The sequence below is a fragment of the Panthera uncia genome (assembly GCF_023721935.1).
Source record: "Panthera uncia isolate 11264 chromosome A1 unlocalized genomic scaffold, Puncia_PCG_1.0 HiC_scaffold_16, whole genome shotgun sequence".
Lineage (NCBI taxonomy): Eukaryota > Metazoa > Chordata > Mammalia > Carnivora > Felidae > Panthera > Panthera uncia.
In genome coordinates this window covers 7,337,015-7,353,711 of record NW_026057576.1, presented here as the reverse complement: position 1 = coordinate 7,353,711, position 16,697 = coordinate 7,337,015, and the positions used below count along the sequence as shown (strand labels likewise).

General features: G+C 47.5%; 1 protein-coding gene across 1 annotated transcript in view; it reads left to right on the top strand.

Annotated features, from left to right (window-relative positions):
* FLT3 (fms related receptor tyrosine kinase 3) overlaps positions 1 to 16,697 on the top strand; it is a 54,028-nt gene that overhangs the window by 27,994 nt on the left and 9,337 nt on the right. The window contains exons 11-21 of the mRNA XM_049647359.1: positions 151 to 329; positions 1,607 to 1,713; positions 1,801 to 1,933; positions 2,022 to 2,126; positions 5,156 to 5,266; positions 6,528 to 6,681; positions 8,780 to 8,862; positions 9,511 to 9,638; positions 13,082 to 13,204; positions 15,609 to 15,720; positions 16,505 to 16,604. Coding sequence (XP_049503316.1) covers positions 151 to 329; positions 1,607 to 1,713; positions 1,801 to 1,933; positions 2,022 to 2,126; positions 5,156 to 5,266; positions 6,528 to 6,681; positions 8,780 to 8,862; positions 9,511 to 9,638; positions 13,082 to 13,204; positions 15,609 to 15,720; positions 16,505 to 16,604 — 1,335 coding nt within the window. The remainder of the gene's footprint in view (positions 1 to 150; positions 330 to 1,606; positions 1,714 to 1,800; positions 1,934 to 2,021; positions 2,127 to 5,155; positions 5,267 to 6,527; positions 6,682 to 8,779; positions 8,863 to 9,510; positions 9,639 to 13,081; positions 13,205 to 15,608; positions 15,721 to 16,504; positions 16,605 to 16,697) is intronic.

Here is a 16,697-nt window from a genome sequence, read left to right as displayed (position 1 = left end):
CCTTCTGAGTCAGCTATAATTCTAAATGGTCACAGATTGTCTCTGATAACTTACAACCAAGAAATCTCTTTTAAAGCTCACTAGACAAACCCTAACTTCCAATCTGACGCTAGGCCCCGCCTGCCTAACTTCCCTGCCATTTCTTTTCAGCTGCACAGAGGAAATCACAGAAGGCATTTGGAATAAAACGGCTAACAGAAAAGTGTTTGGACAATGGGTATCAAGCAGTACTCTTAACATGAGTGAGGCCGTAAAAGGATTCCTGGTGAAGTGTTGTGCATACAATTCCCTTGGCACATCTTGTGAAACAATCCTTTTAAACTCATCAGGTACACAGCAGGTGCTCTTGTAAGGAACCACCTTCAGGAATTCCCCACTAGAAGTTAGTCCCTGTTGTTGGCTTTTATTTGGGGAATTTTCCAAAAGCGTACAGGTTCAGGTGTGACACAAGTCTTTCTTGAGTCAGGCAAGAATCCCCCACCGAACATAGGCTGTTTTGTAATTTAGGGGCAGAGGGACTTCTCCTTACGTTATTATGACTCATGAGTTATAGTGATGTAGGTAGAACCATAAACCCCCAGGATGGGAAGTATCTACCAAAAGATCCAACTCTAGAGAAACCGATGTAGTGATTTGGGGTCTCTCCCATTTTCTCTTTTGATGAATCTCTTTATGTTCCTTTAGCCTGCTGTTTTATAATTTCTAGTTTGTTTTTTACAACCCTTCTAACCTAAGCAAGTCTGAAACCTGCCTGCCTACACATAGTTTAAAATCACCAGCATCCCAAAACTAACTTCCCATGCATACGATACCTTCGAACAGAAAACACAAACTATTTTATTTTATTTTATTTTATTCTTCAAAAACATTTTTTAAACATTTATTTATTTTTGAGAGAGTGAGACAGAGCACAAGTATAGGAGGGGTGGTGGGCAGGGGTGTGGGGGGGGTGGTGGTGGGGCACAGAATCCAAAGCAGGCTCCGGGCTCTGAGCTGTCGGCACAAAGCCCGATGCCGGGCTCGAACTCACAGACCGCGAGATCATGACCTGGGCTGAAGTCAGACGCTTAACCGACTGAGCCACCCAGGCGCCCTTATTTTATTTTATCCTTAAAGTTTATTTATTTATTTTGAGAGAGAAAGAGGGAGAATGCGTGATGGGGGGAAGGGGCAGAGAGAGAGGGAGAGAGAATCCCAAGCAGGCTCTGCACTGTCAGCAGTGAGCCCGACATGGCGCTCAGTCTCGCTAACCGTGCGATCGATCTGAGCCGAAACCAAGAGTCAGATACTTAACCAATGGAGCCACCCAGGAGCCCCCTAACTTCTTTCTTTTAATGTCTGACCTGAATATCCTGTGGGTTTAAACAGATGTAATTGGTATAACCCTAGTACGTGATCTTTAAGAATGGGATTGAAATCATTCAAAATTTTCTAGGAAGGGAACTTGTCCTTTACAGGGACATTGCCCGATTTTCCGTGGGGGAGGCGAGTATTTGTCAGGTGCTTGTAAGGACCGCAAATGATGGCTTCTCAAACAGGATGTGCGAAAATCCAGTGAGCTTCCACTCCATCCAGTTCACTGCTCAGTGATTCTCTTTCCTTTCAGTGCCCTTCGCTTTCATCCAAGACAACATCTTGTTCTATGCGACCCTTGGGCTTTGTCTTCCCTTCATCGCTGTTCTAACCATGCTCATCTGTCACAAGTACAAAAAGGTAAACGCACAGGTAAAAATCCATCCCTGTTTCCTATTTCTGAGGAACTGCCTGTTGCTAATGGACCCATTATTTTCATCTCTGAAGCAATTTAGGTACGAAAGCCAGCTGCAAATGGTGCAGGTGACCGGCTCTTTGGATAATGAGTACTTCTACGTTGACTTCAGAGAATATGAATATGATCTCAAGTGGGAGTTTCCAAGAGAAAACTTAGAATTTGGTGAGAATCCAATGGTCCAAATGTTTCCACAGCGTTTCCGTTCTGTTGGAAAGTCTCTAACGTGCCCTCGCCCACCATTATCTTGCAGGGAAGGTACTGGGATCAGGTGCTTTTGGAAAAGTGATGAACGCGACAGCTTACGGAATTAGTAAAACGGGAGTCTCAATCCAGGTGGCAGTCAAAATGCTGAAAGGTACAGTAAGGTGGAACGGCGCCCACAAAGGTGTGCAAAAATGGGAGGCATCGTCTCCCGCCTCCTCTTCTCCTCGTCTGCAGCATTTTTACGGTTACCGCGTGCCACACTTTCAAGGCTAAGAGGGGACTGGGCTGGGGTTGGTGTCGATCAAGTCGTGAGTATAAAATCCAAGTCACGAATGCAAAAGTCCACCTCTTCTTCCTCTTCTGGCTTTGTTAGGTGTTTCCAGCTTCAATGTTAGGGGGTACTGTTATTACGGGCAGATGTTGTTTCTTACATTGTGACACAGACTCTGGGCAGAAGAACCAACTGAAGCCCTCTGCATTCTCACTTCCCACTTGTGGCTCCCCCGCCATCCCTCCCCCTAGTGTCCTTGGCTCAGCAAGAGCCCTCTGGTTGGCTTTTGCTGCCACGATCAGCAACCTCCAACAAACGAAGTCTCACGGGCCTCTTTCCTCATCCCAGTCCGACTGCCTCACAGTCCTTTGCTGGCTCCTGGTCTTCCACCAACTGTTGATGAAGGCTTGCCTCCTTCCTTTGCACCGTGCATGCTCACTACAGGCTATCTGTGTCCCCCCCGCCGTGGCTCTAGTCTAGGTACCAGGGGTTCTCACAATTGCTCTCCCTTCTGAGCCTCAGGTTATGTCCAAATGCCTGAGCATCTCAAAAGGTTCTCTAATTCGAACTGAACTCCTCCAACCGTGGCCCTCCATCAACGCTCCCGCTCAGTGATCGGTGCCGAGGGCCAACGACTGGCCAATGACTTCCCCACAGTTGGGCAAACCGGAAACCGAGGCCGCATCCTTGAAACCGGGTCCGTTCTAGCACCCCACAGGCTGTCCCTGCCTGGTATCCTGCCCCGTGTTCCTTGAACCCACCCTCTTCTCACCTCCCTACCACCCCGGGCCAAACCTCTGTCTCCAGAATGGCTGCAGCGGCCCTCCAGGCAGGCCCTACGGGCTCCTTCTGGATTCTCAGTGTTGAGGCCCAAGTGCCGGTTATGGAATGCAAAGCAGACTGGTTTCCCCACTTAGCACTTCCCGGTGCTTCGGATTACTCCCGAAGGAGTCTCCACAGCCCTGCAGCATCTGGCTGCCCTTCTCCCCACCTCACCCTCCCCACCTCACGCTCACTGGGAGGCTGCCTGCTTTCGGTTCCTCCAGAGGGCCGTGCTCCCTCCCATCCCAGGGCCTATGTGCAGGCTGATCCCTCTGCCCACCCTTCCCCTTTCACGTGGTTCTCTCCCACTCCTCCTTTAGATCTCAGCAGAAATATCACTTCCTCAGAGAAGCCTTCTCTCACACCACAGAGATCAAGTTCCTTGCTGTAAGTTAGCTCTCCGTAGGCCTTCTTCCTCATGCGATGTATCACAGTGGGGATGACATATTTGCTTAATTACTCCATTAATGTCTCATCTGCCACATTGGTCCGTAAGGCGCGTGAGGGCCAAGGTTGTATCTGTTCTGCTGCGTTTTCTTTTACTTGGATCTTTGCCCGTTCTGTTACTTCAGTGTGGAATGTTCTCCCTCCCTTCCCACTGTGAAGTCGCCTGGTTATCTCTTACCTTACCTCAGGCATTCGGGGTCCGCTTCCACCCCCCTCCGAGGCTCGGTTAGGCGTCCCTCTTGTGTGACCCCACAGCCCCCTTCTATTCATTTGCCACGTTGCACTTACCACACTGGGTTGTACTTGTTTATTTACTCGTCTCCCTTTTTCAGGAGACTCTAAACTCCAAGAAGACGGGGGCTGTGTCTTTTGGCTATCATTCCTTCCCCCATCGCTTGGCACATCGCCTCATACACAGCAGGCATTCAGTAAATACTTGTTCAAGGGGTGAATGAGTGAATGAATGGGTAAGAATGAATGAAAGTCAGGTCACGGGGTATGAAAGTGCTCTGGCAAAGCTAAGCACACCATAAAAGATATTATTTTGGTCGTGACGGGCAAGACATGGGGATTTGAAAGCTACAGATCCCTCTAAAACATGAAGCAGAAGACACAAGGTACCAGAGGATCCCAGCGCTGACAGCGGAGCATCTCACTCCCACTCCCAGTGAGAGAACCCCGACAGCTCACTAAATCAAAATGGATGGCATCAGTGCTCTGGAAAAGCTACCGTGCAGGCTAGGATGTCTCCCAAGACAAAGCAATGACACCTGGAAATACCTAGTCAAGTCTTCACTGAATGTAAAGAAAAGTTACCGCGTCTATAGGAAAGAAGGTGTTACCAGTGGAGTGGGTGCCTGGTGCCTGATACCTGGAGAGGGAAGTCCAAAGACCCTGCCCCTGCTTCTAGGGCTCCAGCACCCTCCCGGGCAGGGGTGCCCCAACCAACCCGGGCACATCAGTCTCATAGACGTGAGACCTGGGAGTATATCAGTAACTACCCTTACGCTATGCTTCTAAGCAAGATCATGAGGATAATTTGCCGAGCTATCTAGACTTATCTCCAGGGGGAGAATGCATTGTCCAATGGATGCATTCTAGCCTATTTGGTAGCTCTCATGATCAGTTAACGAGTCTCTCGAGAACTTGGTTAGTGGGAACTGGTCTCTTTGACCTTCTCACCATTGGACCTGTTGACACATACAAGGTTTTAGACCTGAGGGCCGTGAACTGGAGCCAGCCACCCTTGCCGACATTCCTGTCCTGTCTCTCCATGCCCAACAAATCCAAGAGTCAAAACAACGAAAAGAAGTTACGTTTCTCCCTTCAGCATACTTCCGAACTTTTTCATGTATTTTGTTTTGTTGTATTTCGATTTTTTGAGGGTCCACTGGAAAGATTTCTATTTTTGGTGGGTAGAGGAACGTCCAGGGGAAAGGCTCGTTATTAGGCTCAACTTTTATAACGCAATCTTTGAAACTCTGTCTTCAACACAAGCTCTTATTACTAACAATCGCGGACCGTCTTACGCATTACGATTTTTCATGCAAATTCGAACTGGAGAAAGTTTTCGTTTATTATATGACCTAAAATACCTATTTTTCTTTAGCCTTACATTTTGTACACTTTTCCGTTGACAGAAAAAGCAGACAGTTCCGAAAGAGAGGCTCTCATGTCCGAACTCAAAATGATGAGTCACCTGGGAAACCATGAGAATATCGTAAATCTGCTGGGGGCCTGCACGCTGTCAGGTAATCAGTTCCTACTAAAAACATCTCACCAAAAAGATTTCAGCTTGAAGACCCAGAGGACACCTGTTCCCATTTTCTCCTCTTTCCTCAGTCACAGTGTGGGTCCCCAAACCCAAGTGGAATTAGACGTTGAACCCTCTGAAATCAGATAGGTCAGTATAGAGAAGGCCTCTCTGTAGGGGGAGACGCCACATAATTTTCACCTATTCGAAAACAGCAACAGCACTGCGGGCACACTTTGTGGTATCTCATTCTACTTGCTCAGATGGAGCTTCTCCCCCGGCCGTGAAACTGGCCTAAACGCAGTGGCGAGAATGGCCGCAGAGCCTGGCCATTGTCCTGTTTGGGTGGCTCCAAATAAAGCACAGCCAAGGCAGGCTTTCAGACTTCGTTTTCCCAGAATTCAACGGAGCATGCGCTCTGATTCACTTCTGCTTAGAAATACCCGAAGGACGGGAGGCACCTGCGTGGCTCCGTCAGGTAAGTGTCCAACTCTCGATTTTGGCTCAGGCCACGATCTCACGGTTCGTGGGATCGAGCCCCCCATCGGGCTCCACGCTCAGTGTGGAGCCTGCTTGGGATTCTCTCTCTCTCTCCCTTTCTCTCTGCCCCTCCCCTGCACACGCTTTCTCTCTCTGTCTCTCAAAATAAATAAATAAGCATTAAAAAAAGAAAAGAAATGCCTGAAGGATGTGCTCAAGCGTCCTTCCTTCTGGGACCGGGACCAAAAAATGGGAAACAGAGAAAATGGATCTGAGAGGATGCTTGTGATGTATTTCTCCCTCCTCGGCAAATGGCAAATCGGCATATATTTGCCAAGTGCCCACAGTGCAGCTGGCATATTATTCCCAGTTGCAAACTGGGGAATCCAAGTGGCCGGTAGTTATTGACGAGGCAACAGGTGCAGTTAGCACCCACGCAGAAGGCAAGACGATACCGCGTTCCAAAGGAGTTAGAGCAAAAAGCTGGAATTGAATTGTGCAGGAAGAGATAAGCTCAGGGGTGCTGGCTGGCTCAGTCGGTGGAGCCGATCAAGTGTGACTTGATCTCGGGGTTGTGAGTTCGAGTCCCACGTTGGGTATAGAGATTACTTTAAAAAAAAAAATTAAAAAAAAAAAAGAAGAACAGATAAGCTCAAAGTTGTACTCTCCCAAAGTCAGGGGAGAAGTAGGCTCTCTTAGATTATGTTGTCTGCCACACAGACATCTGAAAAAGTTATTTGGTATTTGTATGCCTGTAATGCAAACTCTCACTATTTCAGGACCAGTTTACTTGATTTTTGAATACTGTTGCTATGGTGATCTTCTCAACTACCTAAGAAATAAGAGAGAAAAATTTCACAGGACGTGGACGGAGATTTTCAAGGAGCACAATTTCAGTTTTTACCCCGCTTTCCAATCATACCCAAATTCCAGGTAAGAGATGGGGTCAAGGTTTCACAATTATATGTCGTAGAACACAGACAAAATATGATGGTTAAACACCCCCCACTGGCCAGTCTCTGAAGGCCGTAGTCCAGCATTGTGTGCTCTGTGGGTTCTAAGATCTAGAAAGGCCACGTATCTTTGCTATAGTTTTCTCTGCTGATTGGAACAATGAGACCTTTCGCTTTCCCGTGGTGCAGGGACTGTAGCTGTCTCCGTCCACCTGTGCCGGAATCACACCCCTGCACCCAGGCTCAGTTTTGGGAAGAGTGCATTATTCTGTCTTTCAGGTCTGCTGGATGACACGTAGATCCCAGTTGAAAGAATGAATGCTTTTTCCAAAGCCCTCCACGTACTCATTGAGAGTAGTTCAGGTCTTGGGACTTTTGCTCTGAACTCATAAATTGGATTTTCAAAAATTAGAACGGATCAATTGACATAATGCGATGGGGGCAAAATTAAGAGGCGGTAACATTTGTCCCTGTGTCCCCCGTTGTATATTCTGCCATCCATGGGGAGCCTGTGTGATTCTCAGTCCTGTTGAGATTTCTTGTTGTGGTGTGTATAAACGAGGGCTATAGGAGTTTGGTGATCCTTTGGTCCTCATCCTTGGGAATTTCTTGCTAATTACTTGAACATCGTGTAACACCTTTCTCTGAGCCATTCTTCATAGAATGATTCCTCAATCCACAGTGCATCCCTGTCTCCTTGCCATATGCGGAATCTCCCTTATTCTAAAGGCACAATCGTTAGAGACTTTTGTCTTTACTGCGCGACTTTTGGAGGGTGCGTTTGAGATTCCAGCCTTGATTTCTAAGTGTGTAGCTTTCAGTGCATGCCTTTGGCCTTCTAAGGTCTGAGACGGAGACCTAGCATCTTAAAGCCGGGAGGCCCCATGGAGATCCCCAGGGGCGTCTTTGTACGCTTGCCCTTAACCGATTGATACCCGTCACCCTAATCTTGTCTTCCACACTCGTTTCTCAGTTCATATTCGAAAACTGAGAAAATTCCATAATGTCATCTGTATTCTAGAATAGAGTCTCTTAATGAGTCGGATGTGTGTGATCAGCACTCCATGGTTAGTAACAAGTAATGCTGCTCAACAGGGCCTTTGATTCATTCTGGTCACTGGGATATTAAATCCACTGAAGCAATTTAGGGACATTTGTGGTCTGAAAGGATGCCATTTTCCAAAGATAGGGATATTGTAAATTGGGGTGAAATTGTACGCAGGAATAAATGGCATCCTTGTATACAATGTGCACAGAATTCCTCAGTGAAGAATTTTACATTATAACCGTAAAAGAGATTATCGATGTTACTATTTATTAATTTCACGGGAAAGGGAAATGAGCTTTATTTACAAAGACCAACTTGAGGACAGAAGGATGGTAAAACACTTAGAAGTCTTTATGGAAGATCCGTATTACATGAGTTTTTGTAGGGAAAGTGAGCTTTAACATTTTTTTTTTTTACATTTATTTATTTTTGAGAAACAGAGTGAGACAAAGCATGAGCAGGGGAGGGGCAGAGAGAGAAGGAGACACAGACTCCAAAGCAGGCTCCAGGCTCCGAGCTGTCAGCACAGAGCCCGGCGCGGGGCTCGAACCCACGAACCGCGAGATCATGACCTGAGCTGAAGTCGGACGCTCAACCGACTGAGCCACCCAGGCACGCCAGGGAAAGTGAGCTTTTAGAAACAGAAGAGGCCTGAGTCCTAATTGTACGTTTTGTTAGCTTCGTGATTTCAGCAAATCACATTTATCTCACCAAGTCTTTTGTGAAATGTGACTCTCACACCCAGCTTGTCGCGTTGTGGCAAGGACGGACTGAGGTCCTCTTTGAACTGTAAGGACGTTATACAGAGAGTGGGGATCACTCCTCTCCTAGTGAGACTTGGCAAGCCCAATTTATTCCACACGTGTTTTTAACGCCCACGTGCACGAAAAATGGACCAATGGATGCTGTGCTTTTTGTTTAAAAGCCCATTTATAACTGGAACTCATTTCTTTGATGAATTGTAATTTTTTTTAATATAATGTCTACTCAGAAGAAGAACATAAATAACGAAATAATTTTTTTTTAATAGCATGCCTGGTTCAAGAGAAGTTCAGATACGCCAGGACTTGGATCACATCTCAGGGTTCAACGGGAACTCATTTCAATCTGAAGGTAATATTTTATTGTAATTAGTAGCACCTTACAACAGAAACGGATACAGGAATTCTGTTAGCTATTTTTTAAAAAGTTTGTAAACGCGAAACACGACTTTCTTTGCTAATGTCATTTGTAGGCTTTATTAATGCATATTTGCTCTAAAGGTGGTGAAAAGCCAATGGTTCGTATATTGTGCATTTTACGTCAGTATGCAGCTAATAAACACTGAGGGCTATCTTATTTGGTCAGGTGGTTCTTTTTAAAGTCATACATTTATTAGGGCCACCGAGTACTGATAAGTGGAAAAATGACGAGTTCTGGAATCAGACAGAAGTTGGGTCGACCTTGGGGTTCCTTCACTTCCTGGCTGGAAGACTGGATGAATTATGTCACCATCTGAGCCACAACTTTGTCATCTGTCAAGTAGGCCCAATAATACTTTTCTCATAGGACCAGCAGAAGGATTAAATGGGACAACAGTAAAATGAGGCACAGCTTCTGGCATAAATGGGTTAGCCCCAACGCCACCAGAGACGTGCGGTGATAGCTTCTTTCTGCAGTCTGGGTGCCCCCGCTCACTGTGACTTTAATAACTGCCCGTGGAGCTTTACTGGGACAACTTCATAGACTCTGGAAAACATGAGGACCCGTTCTGTCTTACAGATGAAATCGAATATGAAAACCAAAAGAGGCTGGAAGAAGAAGAGGACTTGAACGTGCTGACATTTGAAGATCTTCTCTGCTTCGCCTATCAAGTTGCCAAGGGAATGGAATTTCTGGAATTTAAGTCGGTAAGCGCCTTGTGAAGAAGAAACTAACGGCAGCAAGATAATCTGGGAAATGAGATGTGCTTTCCCTTTTCTGGTTTGTTTTAACTTGTATCCCTTAAAGTCTCGCCCCTCCCCACCCCCAGCCACCACACCCTTCACTGTGGGAGCCGCCTAGATGCTTCTTCCCACCAGCTCTTGACGAATTACAGTTATGAAGGCCCCGGGATCCCTTATTAGATAATGGTTATCACAGCCCTGCCAGGCTGTCCAAAGTCCCCTGAAACTTCCAGATAGGTGGTCAAAGCGAGGTGTACAGAGTCAGTCCTTCCTTGGACGGTCAGTTCAGGTTGTTCAGGCATTTGGCCCTGGGTAAATGGAGGCTCAAATACCATGCGCCGTGCTTGTGGGGCCAGCCCGTCCCCCACTCTGCCCACCTCCGCCTTTGCCTTCTCTGCAGTGCCCTGCTGCGGGCCAGCACTGTTCCTGGGCCCTCCCGGCTTCCTCTGCCGCTAATCCCAGATCCAGGCCGTGGATCCTGCCACAAACCACGGTTTCTATCTCCACTTTGCATTCTTTCTGCAACCGGCTTTCAGTCCTGTTCTCTGACATTTCAAATGTCTCCTGCCTGTAAGCAGATGAAAGCCATTCCTCTGGCTCCTTTCTGTCCTTGCCGTCTTGTCCTTCGTCTCTGCCGAAGGCCACCTTACCTTCTATTTCCCAAACTCTTCCCTCCTCTTTTCCCTTTGAATTTTCATTCTCTTTCTCCCTCTCTCCGCCACATCCCTCCTCTTGCCTCCTCTCGCCCTGAATTTGGAGAGAAGGCTTTCAACTGTATTTTTTTCTTTAAAAAAATTACTTTCTGGGGCTGTGGGGAAGAGGGGAAAGTGGGCGATGGGCACTGAGGAGGGCGCTTGTACGTAAGCGACGAACCACGGGAACCTACCCCAAAAACCAAGAGCACACTTTACGTACTGTATGTTAGACAACTTGACAATAAATTATGTTTCAAAAAAGCACTTGCTGTAATATGATGTTATAGGTCGAGTCTATCTCAGTTTTAAAAAGATTAACGTGAAATAAATCTACAGCTTTGAAGAACAGGAAAAAGTGATCTTCATAATAGTAACCGAACCTATGAAGCATCTTGAGATAAACAGAACCAGAAATCTGCAAGATCCCCGTGAATAAGCCCGTGAGACATTATTCCATGGCAGGGGGAAGACCTGAATGAGCTTCACCGGGTTCATGTAGGAGAGACTCTGCGTTTACCAGAAACGTCAGTTCTGTCCAAGTTAATCTGTATGTTTAACGCAACTCCAGTTAGACGCTCAGGGGTTTTGTTTTGTTTTCCTCATGCGTATTGAAAGGGCACGTTACCTTCTTGGCTCGTCTTTTCCAAATGTGGGCATCCTTGCTCAATAGTTTAAAAAAAAAAAATCCCATCTTGTAATATTTTCCCATCCCTCCTCTCTGAGGCCCGTTCTTCTCTTCATCTTCCCTATTGGCTGTTGGACTCCTCTTGTCTCAAGTGTACGGATAGTTGCTTTATCTGTAGTTCACCTACGCGGCCACAGTAGGGCTTCCGTGAGTGTCTTTGTGGACCTTGGAGGGCATCGAGCTTGATTGCCTGTCCTTAAGTAAATACTCAAACTTCTCACAACTGGAGGTCAAGGGGCACTGTTCAGAACATAAGAATGTTCTGAGGACTCTCCAGTTTCTTAGACCCTGTCCCGTTGTTTTCACTTCAGGCCCTCTCCTCTGCATCGGTCTGTCCTTTCTCCCTCCGTCTCTGGTTGCTCCTCAGTTTCCCCGTAGGTTCCGTGACCCCATCAAACGTTACTTGAGCCCTGGGGCACCGTGCTAGGTGCTGAAATAGAGTCAGCTCTTATCCCTGACAGGGGAGAAAGAGACAAGCAGATGTGCAAATCAAAGGTAACACTGGAGTGTGGTAAATATTCACGTTCCAGTAAGTCCTGGGGACCCAGGCGAGGCACAGGCAGGTCAGACCCGGGGGGAGGGGAGGCGGTGCAGGAAAAGCTTGTGGAAGGAGCCCAGGCTTGGGCTAGAGGAGATGTTTGAGGCAAAGGAAAACCAGCAGGGAACATGGGATCGGGCAGGGAACATGAAATCAGGAGGAAGTCCGCTGAGAAAGGTCATGAGTTAAATGTGTGGCATAGTGAGGTCTCTTGGGCAGCAAGGTAGGGTCCTAACCCAGTAGATTTTTGCCTATCCCTATCTGAAGCTCAAGAGAAATGTTTGGGGGGCGCCTGGGTGGCTCAGTCAGTTGGACGTCCGACTTCGGCTCAGGTCATGATCTCACAGTGTGTGAGTTCGAGCCCCGTGTCGGGCTCTATGCTGACAGCTCAGAACCTGGAGCCTGCTTCGGATTCTGTGTCTCCCCCTCTCTCTGCTCCTCCCCTGCTCATGCTCTGTCTCTGTCTCAATAATGAATAAACGTTAAAAAAAAAATTAAAGAAAAAAAAAAGAGACATGTTTGGGTTGGAAATTGAGGTTTGGGTGATGGCGGTTGCCTCCCTAGGTTTGGACGAAGCGGCTGGGGGGTGGGGGGATGTGGAATGAGAGGGGGCAGCGCTGGGGAAAGAGAGCAGGCTTGCATGGGGCCGTGGGAAGAAACAGGTTCCGCCAGGGGCCAGTGAACGGGGCCAGATTCACAGAAGGAAGGTCGTGAAGAAGGAGGGGCTGCCGAACAGGACCAGTTATCGACGGGAGGTCAGCGCAGAGCTCTGCTGGGCTGTGCTGTGCACCGCGGGGCTCGGCCAAAGCAGTTGGCAGGCGTTGGGGAAGCGGAAGGCAAGTTGCAGGGGCCCGGTAGTGACGTGGGTGCAAAGTAAGCGGAGTCCACAGGCCGAGGACCGCGCTCTCAGAACACCGGCTAGGGAGGAAGGAGAGCTAGAGGGATTTGAGTCTGTTGGGTTTTTGCTTTCATTTTTTCAAGGTTGAAGAGAGAGCCCCTTTGGCCCTTTACTCCTTAGTGCCCTGTTCCTTTGAATACCTTCTTTCTTAGAGTTAATTCTCTTGCCGGACCACTCGGGTTCCTGTCTTGTCATCTCTCAACCCAGGGGCTCCCCACTGCACTTCAGTCCTCCTTCCCAAACTTATTGTTTTCACATCTTCCAACTATTTTCTTTGCCAGTACTCTCGCTGTCGAGAGCACCGGTCAGGAAAGAGGTCGTTTTCTCCGCCCCGCAGTCAGAGTGCTGGAAGTCACTCTCTGAAAATCCCCTCCGGAGCTCAACAGCGGGCCCTGTTACTGTCTTTTGGGCCGTCCGTGTTCAGTCGGTGCCACGAAGCAAGCGTGATGACTGCTCGTGGCCCAGGAAAGAGAAGACACTTGGGTGAACCCCACGTTCTGTAACTCCCGCCGACCCTGAACCTGGAAGAAAGCTTGCACTCGGTGATCATCTGCATCACAGTAAATAACACTCCAATTTCATTCTTTATAGTGTGTTCACAGAGACCTGGCAGCCAGGAACGTGCTCGTGACCCACGGGAAAGTGGTGAAGATCTGTGACTTTGGACTGGCTCGAGATATCATGAGTGACTCCAACTACGTTATCCGGGGCAATGTGAGGCTGCTACTTCGTACACGTTTTTTTATGCCGTCGCTTTGTGTTTTGTCGTTGTTACAGTAGACAGCCGCACTCACTGTGGTGCGTGTTTGAGTCACGGCCACGTCCGAACACTTGCTCACGGCAGTTAGCTTTCTTAGGCTTGACAGCTTTTTCTGTAGCTTCAGGGAATATCCCAGCTGTAATAAAAGCCGAGTAAAGGAGCATCACCTCTGTCACAGCAGATCAGGTAGGGACCTTGGAGCACAAGCCACACTTTAAACAAAACCCGTTACCTGAGCCTACAGTTCCCGGAGCTGTAAAGTGACTGGAGTCATGTTTCCAATCGCGGGATTTGGCAATAGCTACCATAAAACTTTTTTTTTTAAGTACGACATATAAACTAAATGTTAAATGCAAAATCTTTAAAGGCACAACATTGAACGTAAATGTTAGCTAGTGAATGTTTAGCATCTTATGACTGCCACACAGGGAGACCTAAAACATGACTGAATACAAAAAATTTAAAAAATTAAAAAATTAATTAATTAATTAATTAAAAAATTAAAAAATCCCTAAGGACAGATATGGGTTTTTTATTTTATTTTTTTTTTTATTTTAGAGAGAGAACGCACAGGGGAGAGGGGCAGGGGGACAGAGCCAGTCTTCAGCAGGCTTCAGGTTCAGCGCTGAGCCCTATGTGGGGCTTGATCCCAAGACCCTGGGATCATGACCTGAGTCGACACCAAGGGTCAGATGCTCAGCCGACTGAGCCACCGAGGCGCCCTGTTTTTGTTGTTTTTTTTTTTTAATTTAAGATTTTATTTTTAAGTAGTTTCTACACCCAGCGTGGGGCTCGAACTCATAACCCTGAGATCAAGAGTCACATGCTCTACTGAGTGAGCCAGCCAAGTGCCCCCCGATGTGTTATTTATAAGAGAGCTATTAGAAATACTAAATGATAAAATTGTGCAGTGAAAGAACGTGGCTGTAAGAATTACAACACCTGGAGTTAAGCCCCTGTCCTTACGTTTTGGAATTTCTGGGTGCTTTTTTGTCCCCACTCGTGAAATGATAATAACGGCGAGTGCTGACACAGTGCCTACTGTGTGCTTAGCACTATTCTAAGTGCTTTACATATATTCATTTAGTCCTCAAAGCACCTCTCTTGGGGATGAGGAAACCGAGGCCCAGAAACATAACTCTGCCCATGATTACACAGCACGTGGATTAGAGCACGGATGGGCTGAGCCCCAAGTCTGTGCATAACCGCTGGGACACGTGCAGCATTTCCCGTGAGGATTATACGCTTCCCTCACTGGGGTTGTTGTGGGAATAAACCAGTAAAACCAACATGAAAGCACCTGTCCGGGGGAAACGGCCAATAAACGTTAAAAATCAAATTAAACTGCATTCCCATTAGCATCAAATAACCATCCGGGCTGATGTTAGATCCATACCTCACTCGTTGGAGCTGAATCATAAATATGATCAAAGCTTCTGTGTGGCTGTGCAGTTTTTAACCTTACTAGCTGGCAGTCTCTTACGTGGGAAGGTGAATTTCATGTGGCACCTCGGTTAATCCGTGTAATTAATCAAATTAGCCAGACCAGCCTGTTTGGTTTTACCAGCTCATCGGTTTGTGCAGGATTTAAAATCGGGTTTCTTTCTTGAGCTTCAATTTTGTTTTGTTTTGTTTTTATTTCCTTCAATAATCTCTATGCACGATGTGGGGCTCGAACTCGTGACTCCCAGGTCGGGGCGCAGGCTCTACTGACTGAGTCGGCAAAGTACCCTTCGAGCTCTGATTTCACTTGGCAGGTTAAACGTGCGTGGTGAGGGGCTGCTCAACTCACGAGAAAGAAAATACTACAAAAAACTCTACCCCGGGAACCTATCCACCCCTACGTCTTGGTTCCGATCCCAGGCTGCACTAACTCAAAACCCGCCTCTCGTGCTCCTGGAAATTATTAAAGCCACAGAAGCCAGCCTGGTATCATTCCTGGAAGAGATGGCGTGTGCTCCCTTCACCACATTCCTGTAGGTGGTATTTCCACTAAAGTCCTTCCAAGAAGGTCGTCCACTAATTTACCAGCATCTCCTTACCTCTGGTCACCTGACTGGTTCCTCCTTCATGGTGTCTGCTGTGACACTTACCCATTTCCAAGCACAAGCCTTTGTTCACCAGGAGTTTTAAAGAGATACCGGTTGATTTTTTTTTTTTTTAAGCCTATTATTAGAATGTTGATTTGAAAGTGAAACACTTCCCCTTGGGCAATATGATCTCCTCAATTAAGGATTAAGAGCGGCTTTAGGAAGAAAATACACTTTATTATCGGCTAATAAGAGAAAAGAAACACGCGTCGTTCAGTCTGTTCACCACCCATCACCACTGATCGGTCCCCTCTTGGATTCCGCACAGGCCCGTCTCCCTGTAAAGTGGATGGCTCCCGAAAGCTTATTTGAAGGGGTCTACACCATAAAGAGTGACGTCTGGTCGTATGGAATATTACTCTGGGAAATATTCTCACTTGGTAAGTTTCGCAGTTTGCTGCCAGCCGTTGCCCCCCACACGCTATCCCATTCCTAAATCAGGGTGCATGACCCGTGACCTCTAATGCTCCCCAGAGCTGGCTCGTCCTTATCTCTACGCAGTGTGTGCCGTTTCACGTTTGTTTTCTTTTTTAACTCTTTTTAATGTTTATTTATTTTTCAGAGAGAGAGACCAGGGGAGGGGCAGAGAGAGGGGAGACACAGAATCGGAAGCAGGCTCCGGGCTCTGAGCCATCAGCACAGAGCCCGACGCGGGGCTCGAACTCACGAGCCACGAGACCGTGACCTGAGTCAAAGTCGGAAGCTCAACCGACTGAGCCACCCAGGCGCCCCCTTTTGGTTTTCATTTTTTTTCCCAATGTTTATTTAGAGACAGAGAGAGACAGAGCATGAGCAGGGGAGGGGCAGAGAGAGAGGGAGACACAGGATCCGAAGCACGCTCCAGGCTCCGAGCTGTCGGCACAGAGCCCGATGCGGGGCTCGAACTCACGATCCCTGAGATCATCACCTGAGCCAAAGCTGGATGATTAATGGACTGAGCCACCCGGGCGCCCCCATTTCGTGCTTTATTTGTGGTGTCTGTAGGTCTGTCTACCCCCACCGGGCTATACCCACCGGCTGGAGGGCAGAAGTCATGACTCTCCCCGCCCACAGCCTCACGCCAAGCAGTGTCAGGCCCATGGGAGCTCTCGGTCCATGCTTGTTCGTTGTTGAGTGAATGAAGAAACGAATGAGATGGTTTCTCCTCCCTAACGTTTTCCTCAGGTGTCAATCCTTACCCTGGCATTCCGGTTGACGCTAACTTCTATAAACTCATTCAGAGTGGATTTAAGATGGATCAGCCATTTTATGCTACAGAAGAAATGTAAGTTCAAATCACAGGGCAAGGTGGCCGAAATCAGGAATTTACAGTCTCTCTCGTTCCGAATGCATGACAAAAAAAAAAAAAAAAAAAAAG